The sequence below is a fragment of the Monodelphis domestica genome, chromosome 4 (genome assembly GCF_027887165.1).
Source record: "Monodelphis domestica isolate mMonDom1 chromosome 4, mMonDom1.pri, whole genome shotgun sequence".
Classification (NCBI taxonomy): Eukaryota; Metazoa; Chordata; class Mammalia; order Didelphimorphia; family Didelphidae; genus Monodelphis; species Monodelphis domestica.
Window position 1 is genome coordinate 304,958,422 of NC_077230.1, and position 23,734 is coordinate 304,982,155.

The 23,734-nt window shown below is 36.4% G+C and overlaps 1 protein-coding gene across 1 annotated transcript in view; it reads left to right on the forward strand.

Annotated features, from left to right (window-relative positions):
- Nucleotides 1-2,297: 2,297 nt before the first annotated feature.
- The window catches only part of BRCA2 (BRCA2 DNA repair associated), an 83,076-nt gene continuing 61,639 nt past the window's right edge, over nucleotides 2,298-23,734 (forward strand). Inside the window, exons 1-9 of the mRNA XM_016421873.2 lie at nucleotides 2,298-2,673; nucleotides 2,960-3,042; nucleotides 4,484-4,735; nucleotides 11,085-11,199; nucleotides 13,323-13,372; nucleotides 13,472-13,512; nucleotides 13,844-13,955; nucleotides 15,552-15,601; nucleotides 22,363-22,477. Of these exons, the coding sequence (XP_016277359.2) occupies nucleotides 2,976-3,042; nucleotides 4,484-4,735; nucleotides 11,085-11,199; nucleotides 13,323-13,372; nucleotides 13,472-13,512; nucleotides 13,844-13,955; nucleotides 15,552-15,601; nucleotides 22,363-22,477 (802 nt within the window). The 5' untranslated portion in view covers nucleotides 2,298-2,673; nucleotides 2,960-2,975. The remainder of the gene's footprint in view (nucleotides 2,674-2,959; nucleotides 3,043-4,483; nucleotides 4,736-11,084; nucleotides 11,200-13,322; nucleotides 13,373-13,471; nucleotides 13,513-13,843; nucleotides 13,956-15,551; nucleotides 15,602-22,362; nucleotides 22,478-23,734) is intronic.

The following is a 23,734-nucleotide window of genomic DNA, read 5'->3' on the forward strand; positions in this document are numbered from 1 at the left end:
TCAGGTTGAGAGCTCTATTTACTGTGCTATCTAGCCTCTGATGAGCTGACTTCAATGAATCTGTGATCTCCAGTTGGAAGGGACCTTAGAAGCCCTCTACTCCAATTCACCACTGGATTGAAAAGGCAAGAATAAGAAGGATGGAAAACAAGTTGGATAGATATTGCAGCAGTCCAGCCAAGAAATCATGATGACTTTAAATCTTGACTCTCCCAGTGGACAACAGATGAGAAACTGAAGTATAGAAAAAAAAGACTAATTGTGGAGTTAGAGAACCTGGGTTCTAAGCCCATCTCAGAATATTGCTTTTTGATGGGATCTTGGGGAAGTCATTTAACTGCCTTTGGCCTTCCAGTTCTATATTTGCAAGCAGATGTGATCTAGGAGAGAAGTAGGAATGAAAGGGAATAACAACTGGATTACTGAACTGAAATTCATATCCTACTATCTTTCCCAACTGCCTTGCCCTGGGTACCCTTTCAAACTACACATCCCCAGACTCCTGGTGAGTTTAGAGTGATTTTGAAACTCCACTATCATACCAGGAAGCTGTGTCACTTGCCCCATCTTCTATCTCTATAACCTTCTGGACCAATCCTTGGCTCCCCTCCCCCTCTGCATGTTGTTTACTCCTATTTCAAATATAAACTTCCCAAAGGCAGGGATTACTTTTGCTTTTGTATTTTGGCACAGTGTTTGGCACACAGAAAGCATTTATTAAAGGCATCTTAATTTATTCATCAAAAAATGTCAGAATCTACAGTGCCTTCCCTCTGAGACTACCCCCAATTTATCCTTTCATAACTCATTTGTACATAGCTACTTACATGTTGTCTACCCCATTAGACTCCTTGCCTATTTAGAGCTGGCCTTTTGTGTTTCTATGAGAAAGATAATCCATTGGTTTTTAACCTAGTCAACTGGGAGAATTGGAGGTACTGAGATGCAAATCAAAGAAAATAAAAAGACTTAGATTTTTTTTGTTTTGTTTTTAAGGGAATGAGAATTGGCTTAGGGGTAGAGCAAAGTGTGGCCTCTAGACACCAGGCCTCCTTCAGTATACTAAATTTTTATGGAAAACTTGCCATAGGACATAACAGAGAGGATAATTCAAATTCAATAAAGCTTATCAAGAATCCATTAAATGCAAAGCACAGTGCCATTTGAGTAAGGAAGATTAAAATAAAAAAATAAATTCCCTATCCTTAAGGCAAGTTCAATCCAGCCAGAGGGCCACATGTGGCCCCCTGAGGCCATTTATCTGACCCCACTGCACTTCTGGAAGGGGCACCTCTTTCATTGGTGATCAGTGAGGCATCGCTCACATACAGTACTACTTCTGGTGATATAATTTTCTGAGGGTAACTAAACAAGACCAGCGTGCCCCCGCAAAGGATTATGTGTCTGCACAATGGAAGGCATTAGCATGGTAAGTGATCAGGGGAGGGGATTCCACACTGTGTATACTGCTGCCAGGTATAGTGGTGGTGGTGATGGGCCTGTGCAAGGTGTGACAGGCCTATCACAGCCAGTGCTACAGCCTCCGATATACAAGAAAGCAGTATAAAGATTTGTTCATAGTTTTTAAAATAATCCAGCCCTCCAACGGTCTGATGGACAGTGAACTGGCCCCCTGTGTAAAAAGTTTGGGGACCCCTGAGCTAGAGGAATCAAAAAGAAAATAAAATTATCACATTTTGCATATCATGACTCACTTAGAAAACTCTAGAAAGTTAACCAAAAGAGGACAGCTAGGTGGCTCAGTGAATTGAGAATAAGACCTAAAGCTGGGAGATCCTGGTTTCAAATGTAACCTCAGATACTTCTTCACTTTGTGGCCCTGTGCAAGTCACTTACCCCAGTTTGCCTCCATTTCCCCATCTGTAAAATGGATTGAAAAAGGAAATGGCAAACCACTCCAGTATCTCTGCTATGAAAACCCTAAAGGGTCAGTGTCAAACACAACTGAAAATGACTGAATAACAAGTATTTAACAAGTACTCTAAAGTTTGCAAAGCAGAAATAGTAACTCATTTTATCCACATTTTACAGATGAGAAAACTGGGGCAGACATGGGTAAGTGGCTTGCCTACTAGAGACGGAATTTGAACTCTGGCCTTTCTGTCTGGAAACGTAATGCTTTAAAAATCGTTGAAGAGCCTGCAAAAGGCAAAGCCCTAGGGTTGGCTCAGTTAGTAGACAGGGCTGGAATTTGTGGCCACGCCCACACGCAACCCTTTGCCACGCCTCCAGGCTAGTCCCATCTTTCTTTCAACGTGTGCAGAGCGTCCCGGCGCAGCCAGAGAAGGTGGGCGGAAGTGGGGAACCCGTGCTAATACGCAAAGCAAACACTTGGTCCCTTCTCAGAAGAGGAGGGCGGGGTAAAGTGTCAAGTACACTCTGCCGCCACCCAACCCAGCCGATTTATCTTCCAATTGGGAGGAGACCCAACTGGAGATAGGTGGAGCAAAAGCCGCGCCGAATCCCGTTTCCGGGAGCCACACTCATGCGTCATTTGATCACGTGCCAGCCCGGCTGAGTTTTGGCGCGAGAACCTGAAAATTCGCTGAGATTGGGTACAGACCGGATTAATCCTCGGAAACTCGGGCGTCGCGCCTGCGCCTCTGAGTTCCCCCCAGCCGCGTTTTACTCTCACTCTCTCGCGCGGGAGTTGTAGGTTTACCTGGGATTGTGCTGTAGTTAGTGCTGGCTTGGGGTCAGGGGTGGGTTGTGATCTCGGACATGGGCCGCCTCAACTTCTACCATTCTCCCCGTCGCCCCCAGCTAGGCTGACCTAAGGATTGGAACCCTGCAGGAAGCGGGATTCGCATGGAACCTCTCTGGGCTGCAGTTTACCTGTCTGTGAAACGGGAGGGTTAGCCCAGGGCACAGAGTCAGTTCCCTTCGGCACTCGAGTTAACTGATAAAACCTCGCATTTATTTCTCCTGTCTTGAACAGACTTAACTGACAGAAAATGTCAGCTGGATACCAGGGGAAAACAACCTTTTTTGAAGTTTTTAAAACAAGATGCAGTGAATCAGGTAGGAGGTGTTATTTCATTGGACAAACTACACAAATATTTTTCCACAATTGCTTTTTTCATTTTAAAAATTGTTTATTTATTTTTATTTAATCCGAGTACTCCTCCCTCACCAACACTCATATGTCTTCCTTTCTTCTTTTATGATGTTAGCTTCTTGAGGACAGGGCATATCTTGTTTATTTTTGTATTGTATACTTGCCCCTTAGTACCATACCAGGTGTACTAGTAAACAACTAATTTCGAAAGTATGCATATAAGCCTTTATAGTGAGAAGTGGTTTCACTCAACGATAACACCTACAGAGGTAAGTCTTGAAAGGTTCCTTAGGAAATTATTTAAGGCACAACTTGAAACTTTATTTACTGGACAGCCTAAAAATAATGTGTATCTTTAGGAGAAAATTAGAGATAATTTATGTCTTTAGGAGAAACAAGGTTCCTCCCCTCTTTATTTGCTGTTAGTTTTGCTCTTAATGTGTGTTAATAAATACTTAACCTGAGAAGTAATTTTAGACACTAGTTACAATACTGAATGAATGACTTGTGACCCTAGATTGTGCAAGTATTTGCTAGACTTAAAAGAGAATAATTCTTGAGTGGAAGGTTCTTTGCAAGGTGCTGTCTTCATATCACTTGCACAATTACTAACATCCATTTTACAGTGTAATAAAAAATGTAAAAATATGTGGCAAAAGTGAAACCCTAAATTTGAAAGAGAAGTCCCTTTGCTTGTACTGAAGAAGTAATAACCAATAACCTCCGTATTTACCATCACTTAATATAGTTCTACTATAACTTTCTAATGAGTTTTTATTTTACAGCAAGCATTTATGTGTAAGATCAGGGTGAAAATAATGTTAAAAGTTTTGTATCTAATTTACAGAAATAAATAGTACCAACTTTTTTATGCATCATGGACCAATCAATACACATTCATTAATCTCCTATGTGCTAAGCACTTGGGATACTTAAAAAGGATAGTCCCTGCCTTCTGGGTGTTTACCATCTAATGGGGAGGCAACATGCAGACAGATATATATATAAAACAAGTTATGTATAGGATAAATAGGAAAAGCCCTGGAATCAAGAGGGGTAATCTTTTGGTAATATAGGAATGAAAATAGTGTGTGTGTGTGTGGGGGGGGAATATTGGAAAAAAAGGTGAACTTTAATGATGCATTTTTTCAATTCTTCTACAAATCAGGTACATATAAATGCTTGTACCTATTCATTAACTTCTACTCAGTTTCTCCTTTGTACCCCCAAATATTGTTTCTAATCCAATGAACATAAGTGCATATGACAATTTGACTAAATGCTAAGCAAATTAGAAATAATCAGATGTGATTCTTACCATTTTTTCTCCATTACCCAAGCCATAAAATCACATGACTCTTAAGTCCTTGGACTTGGTGTAAGGTATTTTGTGTTTTCTTGCAGATTTAGGGCCAATAAGCCTTAACTGGTTTGAAGAGCTTACTTCAGAAGCTCCACCCTATAATTATGAAATTTCAGAAGACCCTGGAAGTAAAACTGAAATTACTGAGGTGAATTATTTTAAAACCCCACAGCGGAAACCTTTCACTTATAATCAACTAGCATCAACTCCATTAATCTTCAAAGAACAGAATGTAAATTGTTCATTGAATTCCTCTCCTTTAAGTGGACCAGATCATTGCAAATTAGACCTAGGTGAGTAACTTATTTGAATACAAATTATTTAAATTTATTCGGTAGGGTGTATTTTTTTCTATATTAAAAAGTGGGGTCATTTTGATATATACAAAATCCAAACTCTTATATACTTGTATATTGCCATATAAACACTAGTTGTTATTGAATCAAAAGGGATCTGTGTTTGACTGTTGTTGAAGTTTTTTTTATCAGTGACTGATTAAGACATTGTTGGTATCCTTATCAGATCTGCAGACAGTCCTAAACAGGAAGGAGATTGAGGCAGATCAGAAAGATCCTAAAGGACTAGAATATTGTACTAAATCAGTAATGTGAAATTTAATGTAAAGTATTATATTTGGATTAAAAATACCAACTTTACAAGTACAAAGTGGCCAGAGACTTAGTGAGACATATTTATATGGAAAAGATCTAGGGATTTTATAAAGCAAAAAACTCAAGTGTCTACAGTGTAATATGACATTGGAAACAGGAGCATTACATTGAAAGCATTGAGAAAGGAACAGTTTTTGTAAGTAACGATTTTCTTCTGTTGAGACCATATCTATAGTATTGATACTATATTGAGCTATCTCTGCAACATCTTTGCATAGGTCTTTCAATGCTTCCTATTACCTCTAGGATCAGGTATAAACTTCTTTGCATGTGTATATGTATGGGCATACATATATATGTGTGTCTGTATTATCTTTTGTATTCCTGATACACAGTACCTTGCAACTTAATATTTAATAAAAGCTTGTTGAATTTATTCATTACATTTTATCATTTTCTACTTCCTCCCTGCCCTGCCAACTTCATAAGTATGGCTGCCTACCCAGCTTCTTTTCTTGATCCTCTTCTTTTCTTTACTTTTTGGCAGTTGCAAATCACCGTTATCTCCAGGGGCAGCTATATGGTTGACAGGTAGATAGGGTGCTAGCCTGAAATCAGGAAGATCTGAGTTCATATTCAGTCTCACAGATTATCTAGCTAACACAGTTAGGACACTGAGCCTGGAATTGAGAGGACTTGGGTTCAAATGTGGCCTGAGATTTGCTTATGTGACTCTAGGCAAGTCACTTAACCCTAATTGTCTAGCCCTTGTTGCTCTTATGTCTTAGAACTAATATAAGAATGGAATGGAATGTTTTTTAAAAATTCAGCTTTAGATGCCCTTACTAGCAGTGTAGTCTTGGACAAATCATTTAACCTCTATTTACTTCAGTTTCCTTGTATTTAAAATGGAGATAATAGCATCTACATACCAGAGTTGTTGTGAGGAACAAATGACATAATACTTAAGTGCTTAGCACATAGGTACTATATAGAAAAGTTAGCTGTTATTATTTATTACCTGCAGTATTGTTCAAGTCACTGCTGGAGTATTGTGTTCAGTTCTGAGTACCTCCATCTAGTAAGGGAATTGATAAACTGAAGAATGGCTAGAGTAGAGCAACAAGCCCAGTGAAGGACCTCAATTGTGCCATAGGAGGATCACTTGGAGGACCAGAAATTTTAACCTAGACTACTCAAGTATTTTAAGGCTGTCATACAGAAGAGAAATTAATTTGGTCTCTTGTACTTTGGGGGCAGAAGTAGGAATAAGGTTGAAGTTACAAAGAGGCAAATTTAGTACAGTCATTTTCTTTCTTTCTTTACTTTTTTAAACAATTAAAAAAAATCCTTACCTTCTGTCTTAGAATCTTTTTAGTTCTGTTAAATTTATATGTGGTTGGACTGAATATATCAAATTTGGTGGCCACCAGGGATTGAATTACTAAAGTGAAATGGAATTTGTGGTAATTTTATTTAATAGAGTCTAAGATATTAAGGAACGAGAGAGAGAGAGAGAGAGAGAGAGAGAGAGAGAGAGAGAGAGAGAGAGAGAGAGAGAGAGAGAGAGAGAGAGAGAGAGAGAGAGAGAGAGAGAGAGAGAGAGAGAGAGAGAGAGAGAGAGAGAGAGAGATGGGGGGAGGGAGAGGGAGAGAGAGAGAGAGAGAGAGGGAGGGAGGGGGAGAGAGAGATTGATTGATTGATTGATTCTTTTGGCCTCTGTGGTCCTCTTTTTAAAGATCTTTTTCTCTTGTGTCACCTCCCCTAAATTTCACAATTTCTACCAATCACAGCAGACACTCCTCTCCAGGACTGCCCATTCTTTAGTTCACACCTTTGGTTAGATTACACCTTTTTGGTTAAACCACACCTTTTTGTTGATTAAAATGGGTAGATCTACTTCAAATACTGAGTTACCACCTTTTGGGGATTAAAATCTAAAAATAGATTGGGGATTACAATTCAATCTTCCCAATCAAGAAAGAGCTAAGTGTCTTCATTGTTACAATCAGGGGAGAGCTAAATCCAATCTTCACAGTTCCAAGGCAAAAGAGTGGTAAGGGCTAGGCAGTTGGGGTTAAGTGACTTATATAGCTAGAATGTGTCTTCTGACCAGATTTAAACCCAGCTCCTCCTGTCTCTAGGCATGACTATCAGCTGAGCCAGCAAACCTCCCCTAGTGCAGTCATTTCTACTATGCTACTTGTTCTAACACTATTGATATATTAGAAAATATTTGAGAATAACACAAATTCACATTTACTTATGTGCTATTTCATTAGCCACAAACAGTGAAAACAAAATTTCAATTCATAGTAATTCAGGAGCTGCAATACTTTTGATTACAATCTCCCTTCACCTGATCCCTTTCCCCCCTACCCCAGATCATTCACACTTTCATAGGCAAGCTTCAGTTCTTTTTATGGTAAAGTGCTGTTTTCATTATATGTCTTCTGGAAGTGGAGGAGGGCTGGTCTGTACTTACACATTCTACCCCTCACCCCAGTATTTCCTATGGCTATGTTCTGTCCACACCCCAAACTCCCCAATCCCAAGCCTCAAGCCACTTCTGCTTGGAACCTTCAACCTTGTCAGCTGGGATCTGTGGATACCTTGGTATGCTGAGTGCTATTGTTTATTGTAATATTTAAAAATTGTTCAGTTGTGTTCAGTTCCTGATCCTGTTTGGAAATTTCTTGGCAAAGATGCTGGAATGGTTTGTCATTGCCTTCTCTAGTTCATTTTACAGATGAGGAAACAGACAATAGGGTTAAAATGACTTGCCCAGGATCATAGTGCTAATAAGTGTCCCAGTTCAGATTTGAACTCTGGAAGAGGAATCTTCCTGCCTTCATGGCCAGTACTCCATTGCACCACCTAGCTGCCCTGTTTATGTATTGTTTAATCATTTATTATTTATAAAGGTATGCTACCATTTTAAAACTTTTAAAATTATTTTTATTTCATTAAATATTTCCTAATTACATGTAAGAAAAATGAATAATTTATAATTTTTTAAGTTTTAAATTCTCTCCCTTTCGCCTGCTCCTCCTTACTCCTTGAGAAAGCAAGCAATTTAATTTTTTTAAAACTCTTACTTTTGTAAGGGAAAAAAAGGGGTTTAATTATATAAAAAGGTTGAACTTGGCTATATTTAAAAATAGGGTTGCCAGGAATTTATATTAATTCCAAAGAGATTTATTTACAAAATATAGATAGCGTGAAGTAAGAAAAATCAGAGAGAGGTTAGGGCAAGATATTTAGCTTAAGCACTAAGTAATTTACTACAGGTCTTTGGCTCAACCCAGGCAGGGAGAGTTAGTCCTTAGGCCTCGGCAAAGCCAAGGACCTGGGGAAGTCTGTCTCAAGAGGTAAGTCTCTCCAGAGGCCAGTTTTTTCAGAAAATCTAGCAGTTGAGTCAGCTTTCACTCACTACATGTTGGTCCAACAGAAGAGATTTAAGCACAGCCTCACCAGGAACAGGGTCTCAAGTCCAGTCAGCAGATTCTCCATTAGCCTCCACTCCAAAGAATGAAGAACTCCAAGGAGAACTGCACTCAGGAAGTTGTCACTCCTTTTTAAAGGCACTTTTTTTTGTGTCACTTCCTGTGCCTTCCCCTAATTTTACATCTACCAATCACAGTTGAAGCTTTGCTTTGGGACTGCTAAGGGGCAGTCAGTTTAATTCTGATTCATCACCCACTATTGCACAAGACCTCCCCTACTCAAATGTGAACGAAATGTTTACATCTTTAGTGATTAAATCAATGGACAGATCTCCCCACTCAACTTTAAGTAGGGTGTTTACACTTTGGATGATTAAATCTAAAAATGGGCAGGGGTTACAATTTAATCTTCACAATCAGGGGAGAGTTAATTATTTTCATTTTCACAATCAGGGAAGAGTTAAATTTAATCTTCACACCTTCCATTTTAGAAATAATACTAAGTATTGGTTTCAAGTCAGAAGAGTGTTACCTCTAGGCTAGGCAGTGGGGATTAAATGACTTGCCCAGGATCACACAACTAAGAAGTGTTTGAGGGCAGATTTGAACTCAGGATCTCCTGTTTCTAGACTTGGCTCTCTATCCACTGAACTATCTAGTTGCCCCCAAGTAATTTAATATTGATTATACATTTGAAATCACACAAAATATATTCCCATATTAGCCATCTTGCATAAAAAAATAAAATAATAAAAGTAAAGTTTTACAAAGTATGTGCCAATCTATGTTGAGAGTTTATCAGTTCTCTCTGGAGGTGGATGCATTTATTTTTGCATCTTTGAAATGGATTTTTGTCTTGATCACTGAAGCTAAGTCTTTCACAGTTGATCATCTTTACAAGATTGATGTTACTGTGTACAGTAGCATGCTGTGGTTTTTGGCTTACTTCACTTTGCATGAGTTCATATATATCTTCCAAGGCTTTTCTAAAAACATCCGGTTCTTCATTGTATTATAAAGAGCAGAATGTTTTCCCCTAATTTCTTTGGGATTCAGAACAAGTAGTGGTATTGGTGGAAAAATGGGTATGCACAGTTTTATTGCCCTTTGGACATAATTCCAAATTGTTCTTAAGAATGGATGAATCAGTTCCCAACTCCACCAGTAGTCCACTAGAGTTCCAAATTAACTTCTAATTTATGTTTCCAATACCCTTTATTAAATATAATTTTTATTGCACAATGATCTGGAAAAAAAGATTTATTTAATAGTTCTGCTTTTTTTTTTTGGATTTGGTTGTGTGGTTTTTATACCTTCTCATATGGTTGCCTTTTGTTAAGGTGCTGTGTACAATAGAAAAAGGTGTTGCCCTTGTTATTACCGTTCATTTTTCTCCAGGGGTCTTATCATGCCTCACTTTTTAAAGATCCTATTCATCCCCTTGACTTCGTTCTTATTTATTTTTGGTTAAACTTATCTAGCTCTGAGAGGGCTTATAGGCAGTGGTTACCCAAAAGTCTGTTTCTACATCCAGTGATAGCATAGGAGTCCACTTATAATCTCTCACCAGTTATTAGTTCCCCTCACCCACATCTTTTGTTTGGCTTTGCCACTCCAGAATTTGATTTGAGGCATTTCAAAGTTATTTGTGAAGGAATGTTGGTAGTTTTCTACATTGTCTTTGCCTCATTGGGTTCTCTGGTCTGGCCATCCTAGTCCATTTGCTGTTCCTCCATGGTGTTGTATTTCTTTAGGCCTTTGCACCAGGTATCCAATGTGTATGGAGTGCTCTCTCCCTCTCCACTTTTGCCTCTTGGAATCCTTGTTCTCTGGATAAGATTTACACACCACCTACTGCCAAGGCCTTGTTCATTTCTTCTTCCATTAGCCTCCTCTCAAAGCTTATTTTGTATATATTTCTACCTTTGTGTGTATACATTGTTTTGTTTTTCCAGTAGAATGTAAGCCCCTGAAGGGGGAAAATAGTTTTGCTTTCATCTTTATATTATTCCCTTAGCTCAATTGGTGCCTGGCACATAAATACTTGGTCTCTAAAGCTTAAACTCATCTTTCCCTTCAAAATTCCTCAACTTAACTTTTGTATTTTTATTACTTCTATCTTTCTAATGACTTGGGCTCATAACTTAGGTAGTTTTTTATTCTTTTACTTCCTCCCCCTCTTTTATATCTGTTTAGTCCTTTGGCATTTTTTTCTTTTAATATCCTTAAGTTCCTACTTTTCCACTCTTTACTTATGGACTACATAATTGAACTGTTGTGTAAGAGCTTCCTGACTGGTCTCTCCAACATCTGTCTCCATTCCATCCTTTACATGCTGCCAAAATAATCTTCCTAACCCCCTGATCAAGCCACTTCTCTACTCAAAAACCTCCCAAGGCAACTCATTGCAGGTATTGATGGCCAGATTTTATTCAGATTTTTGAGAAGCCCAAATGACCTTCAAAAATTGTCTTTATTCTTCCTTTATACAGGGTCCAAGTTAAACCACCACAAATCAATGACTCTTAGAGAAGAAAAATTATCATTCCATATATGCTTACTATAATTACTTTGTTATATTACAGGTAAGGATACTGCAATGGATAAAGAACTTAGGAAAAGTCACTGTGTATTGAAGACAAAATTAGGTCAAGCAAATGATGTTACCAGTCCACCCCTCAGTACTTGTCTCAGTGAAAGGTATGATGAAGCAGTTAACAAAAATGAAATGCTTCCCAGCATTTGCTTTGTTTTGTACATGATTGCCTCAATGACGTGAGATTATATTATCGAAGGATGATGCTTAGTGAACCTAAAGATCCCAGCTTTTGAGCAAGAACTCACTATTTCATAAAAATTTGGGGGAAACTGGAAAAAAAATCTGTTGGAAGCTATCTATGGACCAAAATTGACCCCAAATTAAAATCAAATCAAGTACCAAATGAGTATATGATTTAGACACACAGTAAGACCTTATTTTACATGACCAATACATTCTAAGACCTTTCACATGAGTTGCAAATCATGTGTCATAGAAAACACCATTATTTAATAAATATTTCTTATACAAATATACCTAGGCACTGTATGACTTTTCTTAGGCTTCATACAGAACTACCAGCACCACTACTTATGTACTTTGGAGCCATTATTAGTAATTAGTATTAATGAAACAAAGAGAAGCACTGCTCTGATGTGGACATGATTTGTTACATGTAAGAGCTCCTGACAAAGACTGGTGCAGGAGCTGTTGTTTGGTACAAAACAAAATGATCGCTCACACTAACTCTTAGAGTGAAAATGAACTTGATTGATTGAACTACTGTGAGAGTCACTTGGGAAAGTGGTGTGATTTGGCATGTAATTAAATATTTTTGTTTAACTTCTTTTTGCCTTTTTTTAAAATTGTCAATCACATATACTTGAATTCACATGTGTTGAGTTCACATAAAATGGGGGTAGGGGGGCAGTTAAACCAATTAGAGTAGCCAGGAAGAAATTGCCTTCAGATTTTTGAATGAGAAGGTATCATTACCAAACGAGAGAGAGGGCAGGGTTCATGAGGTAAAATGAAAAATTTTTATTGTATGAAATTAGAAGGGTTTTGTACAAATAAAACCATTGCACTTAAAATTATAAGAGAAGCAGGGAAATGAAGGGGAGATCTTTGTGCCAGATTTTTCTGATAAAGTTCATATTTCTAAGACATATAGAGAATTGATTGAAATTTGTAAGAATCAGCCATTCCTCAATTGATAAATGGTTAAAAGATCTGAGTAGTTCAAGATCTCAATATCCAAATAAAAATCACTAATAATTAGAAAATCACAATTTAAAACAACTCTGAGGTACCACTTTATACCCATCAGACTGGCAAAATTGACAAAATAGAAAAAACAACAAATACTGGAAGAAGCCAAGGGAAAACAAGTACATTAATGTACTGTTTAAGGAATTATGAATTGGTCTGACCATTCTGGAAAGAAATATGAACTATTCCTAAGCTGTATCTGGCTTGTGAAGCCAATTATTAAATTTTTAGTATGAGCAAATTTATGCCCTTGAAATGAGCAAATACCACAACATCAGAGCTTGATTTGTTTTGTTAATTGTTTAGACTAAACAAAGTGGTGAAGAAAATGTTCATAATTTAGATTACACTTTAAAATGTGCTGAACTTTTTGGAGATCCATTTGTTAAAACATGTGCCAGCATACCCATCTATACCCCAAAGAGAGAAAAAGGACCATCTGTTCAAAAATGTAGCACCTCTTTATGTGGTACCTCAATCAGTTGGGGAATGACTAAACAAGTTATGGAATATAATATAAATGTGATGGAATAAACTTGTTATAAGAAATGATGAGGGGGACTATTTGAAAAAAACCTAGAAACATTTGCATAAGCTGCTGCAGAGTGAAATAAACAGATAGGAGTACAAAGTTATGTCGTCAAAAATATTGTCAACACAGATTACTTCAAAAGACTTAAGGTCTCTGATCATTACAATAGCCAACCCCAATTACAGAAGGCTCACTATGAAACATGCTGCCTACCTCCAGATAAAGAGCCTACTCCAGATAAAGCTCAGAATGCAGCAGAGACTTTTTAAAAGATGTGATCAATTGGAAAATTTGTTGGGTTTTTATATAATTTATGTCTATATTTAGTACTCTAGAGACAGCTATTACATCTAGACTTCTTAAATCTTCCAAAATTTAAAATTTTAGCTACCCTTTTGTAATTTTGTCATAATACAATATTATATAACATAATATCTTTCCAGTTCTCTGTTGAATAATTTCAGTGGTTTTATATTTTAGTCCAGCAGTTTTACGAGGCGCATACAGAACTCCACAGAGGGAGAAGCCTGGTATGAATAGCCATTTTTTTGTATATGTTCTTTTTAAATTTGAATTTTTGTATTTTTTTAAATGGTGGATTAACTAAATTTCCCCTTCATTCTTTTTAGTGGCATATGGAAACTTACTTTATACCCCTAAACTAATGAAGGTAAGTTATTTTAATTATTAATAATGTGAGCTTTTAATAGTTTTTTGTATTGTCTTATTGCTCTGAGATTCTCCATGCAAATACATTGCATTTCTGCAAATTAAACTGCCATCTGTTAATGAGGCAAATGTGTTTGCTCTTAATATTTGAAACTAGAAGCATATGAAGATTTAATTGACATTATGGTGGCAATATACATATATTCAAGACAAGAATTTATTCATGAGAGCCTGCTAAGCATACACAAACACTCATATATGTGTGTATATGTTTTTATATGTGTGTATATAAACATATATGTATGGTTTTTTTTTTCTCTTTTTGATTTCAGGTTAATACACCAAAACACATTTCTGAAAGTCTGGGAGCTGAAGTGGATCCAGATATGTCTTGGTCTAGCTCTCTGGCCACTCCCCCCACCCTCAGTTCAACTGTGCTAATAGGTAATGCTATGGAAAATGTGTCATGTGGTGAAAAGCAGAACTAATACAAAGTAATGCATGAAAACAAATCTTTGAAAACATAGTAATTTTCCATGTAAGTGGTGGAGCCCATGCTTGAAATCTAGTTCTTTGCCTGCTTCAGCATCCAGCAACTGCTTCTGAGGGTTTTATAGGTAAACAGGCAATATAACTGACATGGAAGATCATTTTAATTCTTAATCACACTTCTATTTGGACATTTATTTTTTAACACAAAAGCATCAAAGCATGGTCCATTTAGAGTGCAGAGAGAGAAGAGAAAGGAGACAAAGGATAGGAATTTTGGGTAGAGAATGAAAAGCCCTCTGAGGAGTCAGAATAACAAAGAATGTGTTGTGACTAACCAGAGAAGAGAAGATACCTAGAGAGAGGGATTGCTTGTTGGGATCAAAAGCTTTAGGAAGGAAAGTTAAGGCTACTGAGTTCTAAATGAAAAAGACCTTTGACTTGGTATTAGGAGCTCTTTGACAGCTTTGGTAGAAACAGAATGGTCAGGAGGGAAATATGTTGCAGAAGCTGAGTAAATAGCAGGAGAGGTTGAGGAGAGAAGAAATTGGTTTTGTTGCACGCATCGGTTATAAGAAGTATCTGCAGGTAGAATGGCAGTAAAGGAGAAGAGGGAAATGATATTATTATTGTTGGAGATAGTAGAGAGTAGTAGGGAGACCAGGGGAGCCTTTTTTCTAGGACTGAGGAGACTTGACCGTGATTTAAAGTAGATGGGAAGAAACAATAGCAAAAAAGAGATAGAAAATATAAATATATGATAGATGGTCTATAAAGCACTTTATAAACTATAAAGTGTCATATAAATAACAAAATTGGGAGTTGGAGGAGATTTAATTAGAGAATTGATTATGGCTAATAGAACAGTAACCTTAGTTCCTAATAGGGAAACTTTGTCATAGGACAAGAGAGGGAATGAATGATTGTGCATAGCTAACATTTATATAGCACCCATTATGTGCCAAGCACTAGCACTTTACAATTATTATCTCATGGTCTCACAGCAACCCTGGGAAGTAGGTGCTCTTATTAATCCCCATCTTACAGATGAAACAACTGAGGCAAGCAGAGGTTAAGTGATTTGCCTTAGGGTCACCCAGCTAGTGCCTTAGGCTATATTTGAACTCAGATCTTCCTGACTTCAAGCCCAGCACTCTGCCCAGTACCATACATATTCCACTGTGTGATGATGTTGAAAAGTTGGAGCTTCATTCTTAGGGAATTGAAAGCTTATTAATCCATTTTAAGTGTGCGAGTTGGGGTGTAGAACTTGAGAAGTGGAAAGGTTTGATATGTTGGCGGGGAGCAGAGGTATTGAGTAGAATGGCCTCCTGTGGAGCACCTGGTTGATAGGAGACAATGTCCATTTATGGTAGGTAAAGTCGACCTTCTCTGCCTCTAGTACCTAGGAGCACCATAGCCATGAAATGTAAATGGGGCTTATTTCACAGTTGTTTTTCTCTCATTGCCTGCCAAACAAATGTTCATTTATTAAGCCATAAGGATTGACTAAAACAGTTATATAAAAAAACCTAACTTTTTTCTTTTCAGTCAGAGATGGTCAGACTCCTGGAGCTAGGACTCCTGATGATACTACAATTGTGAGTACATATTATGAATGGAATATGCTGCAAGCCATAGTTTTTAAAACCTCACTAATCATGCAGACCAAAAACTCTCATTTTACAGATAAAGAAACTGAGGCTCAGGGAGATGAAGTCACTTGCCAGCGTAACAGTTGGGATTTGATCCCAGGTTCTCCTACTTTCCTATTATATCAGCTTTCAATTGAAGTTTTGCATTTAACTTCTATGCAATTGCTTTTTCTGTTGTTCCTGATTTTCTTCATGATTGATTTTCTTCATGACTAATTTGGGGGGAAAACTATAATCTCAAAAAATGTATCATAACTATTACTGAGAAATCAAAAGCAAAAGACAACAATTACCAATGGTAATCAAAGGCTTTTTCTTTTTTCCTGAGCAAAAGATACTAACCAGCAAACAGACTGGAACTGTGATTTCTATGGAATAGGGATTTCTGTGGTGCTCTTAGGCAATTTTGGTCTTCATTTTCTGCATATCCCTGTGATTTTTTTCTTGGATTTGCTGATTAGGAGTTTGTTTGGTGAGTTTTCTCAATCTGTTCAGAGGAAGGTTGGGGGGGGGGGGTAGGGTGGCTCACTATACTTTCTTTTTTCAAACATTTTGAATCTCCCTCAGGTGTTTTAAAACTGGGTATTCTATAGACACCTACTCACTTCACTCAGCATCAGCTCATATAAACCTTCCCAAGTTTCTCTGAAACTGTTAATCATTCTTTATGGTGTAATATTTGTATTATATGTGTAATATGTGTAATAGTACATCTTACAGAGTATACCTCTCATATACCTTAATATAGTTAGTCATTTCCCAATTTGTGGTCACTCTTTTATTTTCCAGTTCTTTGCTATAAGTATTTTTGAAATTACGGGCTTTTTTCCTCTTAATTTGATCACTGGAGTTATAGTTGGGTAGGTTCAATTTAATGACATGACCATTGTTCCAAATTGTTATCCAGAATGACTAGACACAGCTTGACTAACAATGCATTAATGTATTTGTTTTCCCATAGCTTCTCCAGAATTTCTCAATTTTTCTTTTCTTTTTGTACAACTTTGCCATTCTAATGGGTATGAAAGAGTACCTCAGAGTTTTTTTCAAATGTGCATTTCTCTAATTATTAGTGATTTAGGTCGCTTTTTCATTCATCTATTGATAATTTGAGTTTTCTTAATATTCATGTTTCAAAGTATAGCCATTAGCCAAATGACTTCCAACCAATTTCATAAATTGTAACTTTAAAAAATATTAATGTTTTTTATTTAGTGACATAATTTTTTCCAGCTAAAAAAAACATTGTTTTCTATCCCCCTTTCTCCCTAATAAAAAGCAAAATTCTGTTAAAAATATGCATTCAAAATAAAATTGCATATCTTTTGATCATTTATCAATTGGGGGATGACTATTATTCTTATATATTTTTGGGGCAGCTGGATGACTCTGGATAGAGCACCAGAACTAGAGTCAAGAGGTCTCAGATACTTCCTAGCTGTGTTATCTGGGCAAGTCATTTGGCCCTGTTTGCCTAGCCCTTGCCCCTCTCTGCCTTAGAAGTGGTACTAAGACAGAAAGTAAGGATTTTAAAAAAATAAAGTTTAATCAATTCCCTGTAGATTAGAAATGAGACCTTTTATCAGAGAAACTTGTTACAAAGCTATTTCCTCCCATTTTCCTGCTTCTTCTAATTTTAGCTTCATTGGTTTTGTTTATGCAATTTCATCAAATGTGGCCTCATACTAGCTGTGTAATATTGGGCAAGTCACTTTAACTATTTGTAAAATGAGCCGAAGAAAGGAATGGCAATCACTCATCTTTGCCAAGAAAACCCCAAATGGGGATCACAAAGAGTAGGACAAGACTGAAACAACTGAACAATGGCAAATATAGTTTAAAATCTGGTTAATGTAGACCTCTCTCTTTCCATTTTTTTATTGTTCTTGAGATTTTTACTTATTGTTCCTCCAAATGGAAAAGTAAATTAATTTAGGTTATATTCTCCTTCTTAGTATAATGGCTCAACCTACCCAGGAACAATATTTCTCCAATTATTTAGATTTCTCTGCTACTAAAATAATATTTTGGCTTGTATTTATCTGTTATGTGTGACTGTCGGTAGACCCCCAAGTATTTTATATATTCTTGTGATTTTAAGCAGGTTTCTCTATCTCTTCTGAGGTTTTGTTACTAATATAAAGAAATGCTGATGATTTTTTAATATGAATTTCATTTCCCTCTTTGCTGACATGATTGTTTCAATTATTTTTTTAGGTAAGTTTTTTTAACCCTTGAAATCAATGTTATATATTGGTTCCAAGGCAGAAGAACAATAAGGGGTAGGTAATGGGGACTTAAATGACTTGCCCAGGGTCACAAAGCTAGGAAATATCTGAGGCCAAATTTTAATCTAGGCCTTCAATCCATTGAGCCATCTAGCTGCCCCCTTTTAATTAACTTTCTAGAATATCCTAAGAAAATCATATGATCCATAAAACATGGTAATTTTTATTTCCTTTTTGTCTATGCCAATTCCCTTAGTTTGTCTGGGTAACTTTTTAGTTTTACTATCCATATGTATATAAAGACTGTGTGCCTCTAAACTATTTTGTCCGTTCTATAAGAACATGGTGGACCATTTAATAATATATAGACATTTTATTACATTGCAGAGCTATCTCAGCCTATGAGCAAAATTCTAACTACCTAGATATAGTACATATATATATTGATCTTTCAGACTTTTTACATTTTTCTTTTTCTACATGTTTCTTATGTTTATACATGTTTATTAGCTACTGATTTCTAGCTTCCCTCTTACTATGTCCCTTATTTCTGTTCTCTAGGTCAGGGTTGGATTTCCTTTTTCTTAGTTCCTGTGTTCATTAAATCTACCATTCAGGCTTCAATTGTAGTCTCTAGTCAGAATTTCTTTCTTCATTGCCATGCTTAGGCAAGAAGAGATATTGGGGTTCAGACTGGGTCCATAACCAAGAAGAAACTTCAAGGGAATTGGACAGAAGTGCTCCAGACATTTTTTCCCCCAAGAGTGAGGGGTTCATGATACATGACAACAGTTCTTTTGGAGGGACCGTTAGTAAGGCTGCATTCTAATTTTTTCATTTAAAAAAAAAAAAGCCCTTACCTTCTGTCTTAGTATTAGTTCTGAGACAAAAGAGTAGCAGGGACTAGGCATTTGAGATTAAGTGACTTGCCCAGAGTTTCACAGCTCGGAAGTGTCTGAGGCCAAAATTGAACTTGAGTCCTCCTGACTCTAGGCCTGGTGCTCTATCCTTTGCTACTTAGCTGTCTCTTGTTTTGTTTTAAGTACAATTATCTTGTGTTTCCTTTTCTCCCTTGTAATTTTTGTCACTTTTTGGCATTATTTTTCTTGATTTGAGGTGATGAAATTAAGAGTTAGACTGATTCCATTTGTCCCTCTGCCAACATGTCAAAAGTCTCAAATAACTGAGGAATGCGAAATGATACATAAATGCAGATAAGTAATTTGAAACAAATCATTTTTGAGGTCAGAGGAAGAAAGGCATTAATTGACTGTAATTTTTTTTAAAGTTTGAGCAGAGGTTTAAGAATTAATAGGGCCTAAGCAATGTTTTTATGTGGGGAGAATAATAGAACTGTGTAGGATATTGAGTTTAAGGACTGTTATTTCTTGTTTTTTTTTATTGTCCTTTCTAAAGTGGAAGTTAGAATAATGTTCTTTTTGTAAAATCTTATTAAAAGAGTACACTTTTAAAACATTCAAATCAAGGTTAGCTTTTTAAAGAACATTTAATTTTTCCCAAGCTGCTTATAAAAATAATTTTTAACATTCATTTCTTAAAAACTTTTGAGTTCCAAATTCTCTCTCAATATCTCTATCCCCTTCCTTCTCCCTGAGATGGTAAGCAGTCTGATACAGATTTTACATGTGCAAGTCATATAAAATATTTTCCCAAATTAGACATTTTTTGAAAGAAATCTCAAGGAAGAGGGGAGAGAGGGAGAGAGAGTGTATGAATGATTTGGCTTGCATTCAGAGTTTCTGGGATTGTCTTAGGTCACTGTATTGCTGAAAATAACCAGGTCATTCACAGTTCATAAAAAAATATTGCTGTTACTGTGTACAATGTTCTTCTGGTTCTGCTCACTTTAGTTTGTCTAGGTCTTTCCAGGTTTTTCCAAAATCATTCAGCAGATCAAGATTATTTTAAGGACTTGTAGTTACCATGGGGACAGAAATCTGCAGGCACAAATTTGTTTCTAATCCTATTCACTTCAGGTACTATTTGAGTCAAAGACATGTTCTCTTGGCACCGAACATGCCATGGAGAGATAGCAATGATATCCTCAGCTTGCAGTATTTAAATGTACTTTATATATATATATAATAATCACATTTATGTTTCTATAATAACAATTCTTCCTCCCGTTTTCTGCTGGGGAATTTTTGATAATAGTAGTAATAATAGCATTTATGGAGTGATATAAAATGCTTATAATATTATTTCATTTACTCCTTAACCACACCCTTGTGTTGGGGTATCTTGGGCAGGATTTAAAGTCAGGTTCTTCCTGATTTCAAATATAGCACACTCTATCCTCTATGCCACTTAGCTGTTTAATGAGCATCTTTGGGGAGAAGATTCCCTGAGCTCTAATTTAGAGTGGATATGAATGCAGTTTATAGGTTCCTTGAGAGTACAGATTGTTTAATTATTTGTATTTGTATCTCCAACACCAAACATGGTGCCTATAGATGCTTAGAAGATCTAGTAGATGCTCAGTTAATGCTTGTTATGCAAGCAATCCTCTACTCCCAGTCTTCCTAGAGAAGGTGTGGATTAGAAACTCAACACCCAAGTTGAATTCCGCTAACAGCAGCTAATAATTTAGAGGTTTTTCACTAATAACTTTATATCAGACTTTTTGACACTAAGACTGAGTAATGCATTAATGAACAGCATTTAATTTTATATTCACAGTAAATTGGTTCTGAACTTAATGTTATAGTCATTGTTATGCTTCATGGTAATAATGCATAAATGTTTTGATAAACAGTAGATAAGAGTTGTAATCAGTACTGTATAAATACAGCCAGCACAGATTTTTATGTTTTTTAACTTCTAAATTTGGGAGAATAAAGGAGAGATCTAGCCAGGGGCAGAGAAGAGATCTCTACTCCCTCAGGAAGCTAGGTGGCGCAGTGGGTACAGCTTTGGGTCTAGACTAGGAAGGTTTGATTTCTAATCCCACTTACTATCTGGGTGACAGTGAGTAAGTCATTTAACCTGTCTATTTCAGTTTCCTCATCTGTAAAATGGCATTAATAATAGCACCTACCTCCCAGGGGTTGTTGTGAAGATAAAATGAGATAATATTTGTCAAGTGCTTTTCAAACCGTGAATTGCTCTGTAAATGATAGCTATTATTACTGTTAATATTCCCCAGTTCTTCTACTCAATCTTAAGTAATAGTTTCAAATTCTTTCATCATCCTGTTTGCCATCTCCTATATGTTTTCCAGCTCCTTAATGTCAAAATATACCCACAACTGAACATAATATTCTAGATGTAGCCTAATTGAGGAAGGTTTCAGCAGGATTATCCTATTTATTCTCTCACTTTGGACATGGTATTTCTCAGATATAGCCAAAGATTATTACATTAGCTGACTCACTGCTATCTGTAGCCATGATTTGGAACCGGAAATGATACCTTGTTAATAAAATTTAATTTGAATCATTTCTGGTTCTGTTTTATTATATTATTATTATTATCCTGGTTCTGTGATTTCTTTGATACTGGGAACTCTTCAGGCAAAAATTCTCCTCCACCAATAAAGATTGCAACCTCTTCTGCAGTGTAGAGTGTTCAAGAGCTACTGACAGGACAAGTGATTTGTCTGGGGTTCTAGGGTCAGGATGTGACCGAGCTATTCCTGATTCCAAAATTCTCTCTCTGTTCTGACATGCCACCTCTCAAATGACTATTATTTGGGAGAAATTACCACGTAACACATAAATTCCATAGAACCCTCCTCTGTATTCTTATAATGCTTTTTGCTTCAGTTGCCCTTTTTTTGCTTGATATTTATTGACAAGGTATATATGACTGTATGTAATCTTTACTTGTTAAGTGAAATATATTTGGTAAAGTAGTAGAGGTGGTAAAATTTTGTTTTTACAATTATTAAACAACACTTGTTTTTGTAGCTTCAAACAATATTCATCGTCTTTGTAGGAAGAACTGCTGAAGTTGTGATTATACCTTCTGATGGGTCCTTCTTATTCCTGGCTCCATTATTGCCCACTAGTGTGGAATGTTTTCCTAATATTTGATAGTTTGTGCTAATATTTGTGTCCTAATGTTTGATAGAATAAATGTGTTAGAATAATGTGATAGAAAATGTGATAGAATAAATGTGTCCTAATATTTGATAGAATGTTTAATCTAAACCTAAAATTCTCCTTTCCTGAGTTCCAGTCTCAGGACTTTCATAATTTTGCTTTCTATGTGGATCTGTTTTATACCATAGCTTTACTACTTTCTATTCCATTTTCCCCACTCCCTACTCTGTTTTTGTTTTTGTTCACCTTCAGTCCTCTATACTCTAATGAATAATTTACTTAAAATTGTTATAAAGTAATTTCTAAGAATACTTTTAGAAGTAGGTTATCTCACTGACTTCTTAAAATCCAGGTATTTAATACATATTAAAATTTAAGACTTAGAATTTCTATATCAATGTTTTAATTTTTGCAGATGTTACAAAAATATTTATCTCAGCATGGTGAAAGACCTAAGAGACTTGATAGGAGCACCTCTTCTGTGCCAAACATTGAAAACATACATGCAGAAGGATATGGCACAAGCCAGGGTAAGAATCTGATCGCTTATTGATTTGCTTTGCCTTGTTACCATTTATATACAACTGGCTCTTTCTTTATCACTCAGGTGAAAAGAGAAAAGGCCTGTAAGGCCATTTCTGTTGTAAATTCCACTGTTAAGATAAGTCTCTGTTTTCCCAGCATCCCCATGAGGCAATTAGTAAGAGTATTCTTACTCTCATTTTACCCCTGGGGAAGCTAAAGCTCACAAAGGTGAAGAGACTTACCCACAATCAGACAACCAGGAGGAAGTGTTTTCTGGGACTGAGCCTCAGCTTTTCTGACTCTCAGTTCAGTACTTGTTCCCCAATAATAGGCTACATTTTTCAAAAGTGGGTAGCTAGATTTATTTAAAATTCTCTCAGCTTAATAATTTTATTTGGGAAGTGAATAAAAAAATTCATACTGGAAGGGCAAAGGATATTTTATTTTATTGTCATTGGTAAAAAGATAATCTGTGGCTCACATTTATACAGGACATTTCAAAAGTCTTGAGGCAATTCGAAACTTTAGTGTTAAAAATTTAAACTTAAGACTTTGGAGACACCCTGCATTTTTATTGAATTTTAAGGTTTGTTAAGTGCTTTTATATAGTTACTTCATTTTATCCTCATGACAACCCTGTGATAGAGGTGCCTATATGCTCTTTATTTTACAAATGAAACTCATTTGACTCAGAGAGAGTAAATTACTTGCTTTATGAACATAAAGTAAGTTTCTGTCTTGATATTTGAACTCGTTTATCCTGACTCCAAATGTCAGTTTACACCTTCTGCCTTTCTCAAAAGATTAGATAACACTAAGGACACTAAGAATAAATAGTATCAGGGCAGCTAGGTAGCACAGGGGATATAGTGCCAGACCTGGAGTTGCGAGGACCTGGGTTCAAATCTTGCCTCAGACACTGGCTAGCTATGTGACCCTGGGCAAATCATTTAATCCTGGATTGCCTACCCTTGCCATTCTTCGGTCGTAGAATTGATACTAAGACAGAAGGTAATAATTTTTTTAAAAATAGATAAAAAAATGTTTAAAGAATAGGCTTGAGTAGTTTGGTGATTGAAAGTATGAATATTTCTTAGGTACTTGAATAAGGTTGAATCTTTAAGCACTTCATATATTTGCCTAATCTGATAAGATAGATATATAAATAAGACCAAGATGACCTCAAGGATTGCTTTGTTTTTGGGAAATAGACACTTAAGTTGATGAATTGTACTTTTCAGCCCTGTTGCTGAAAAGATGTG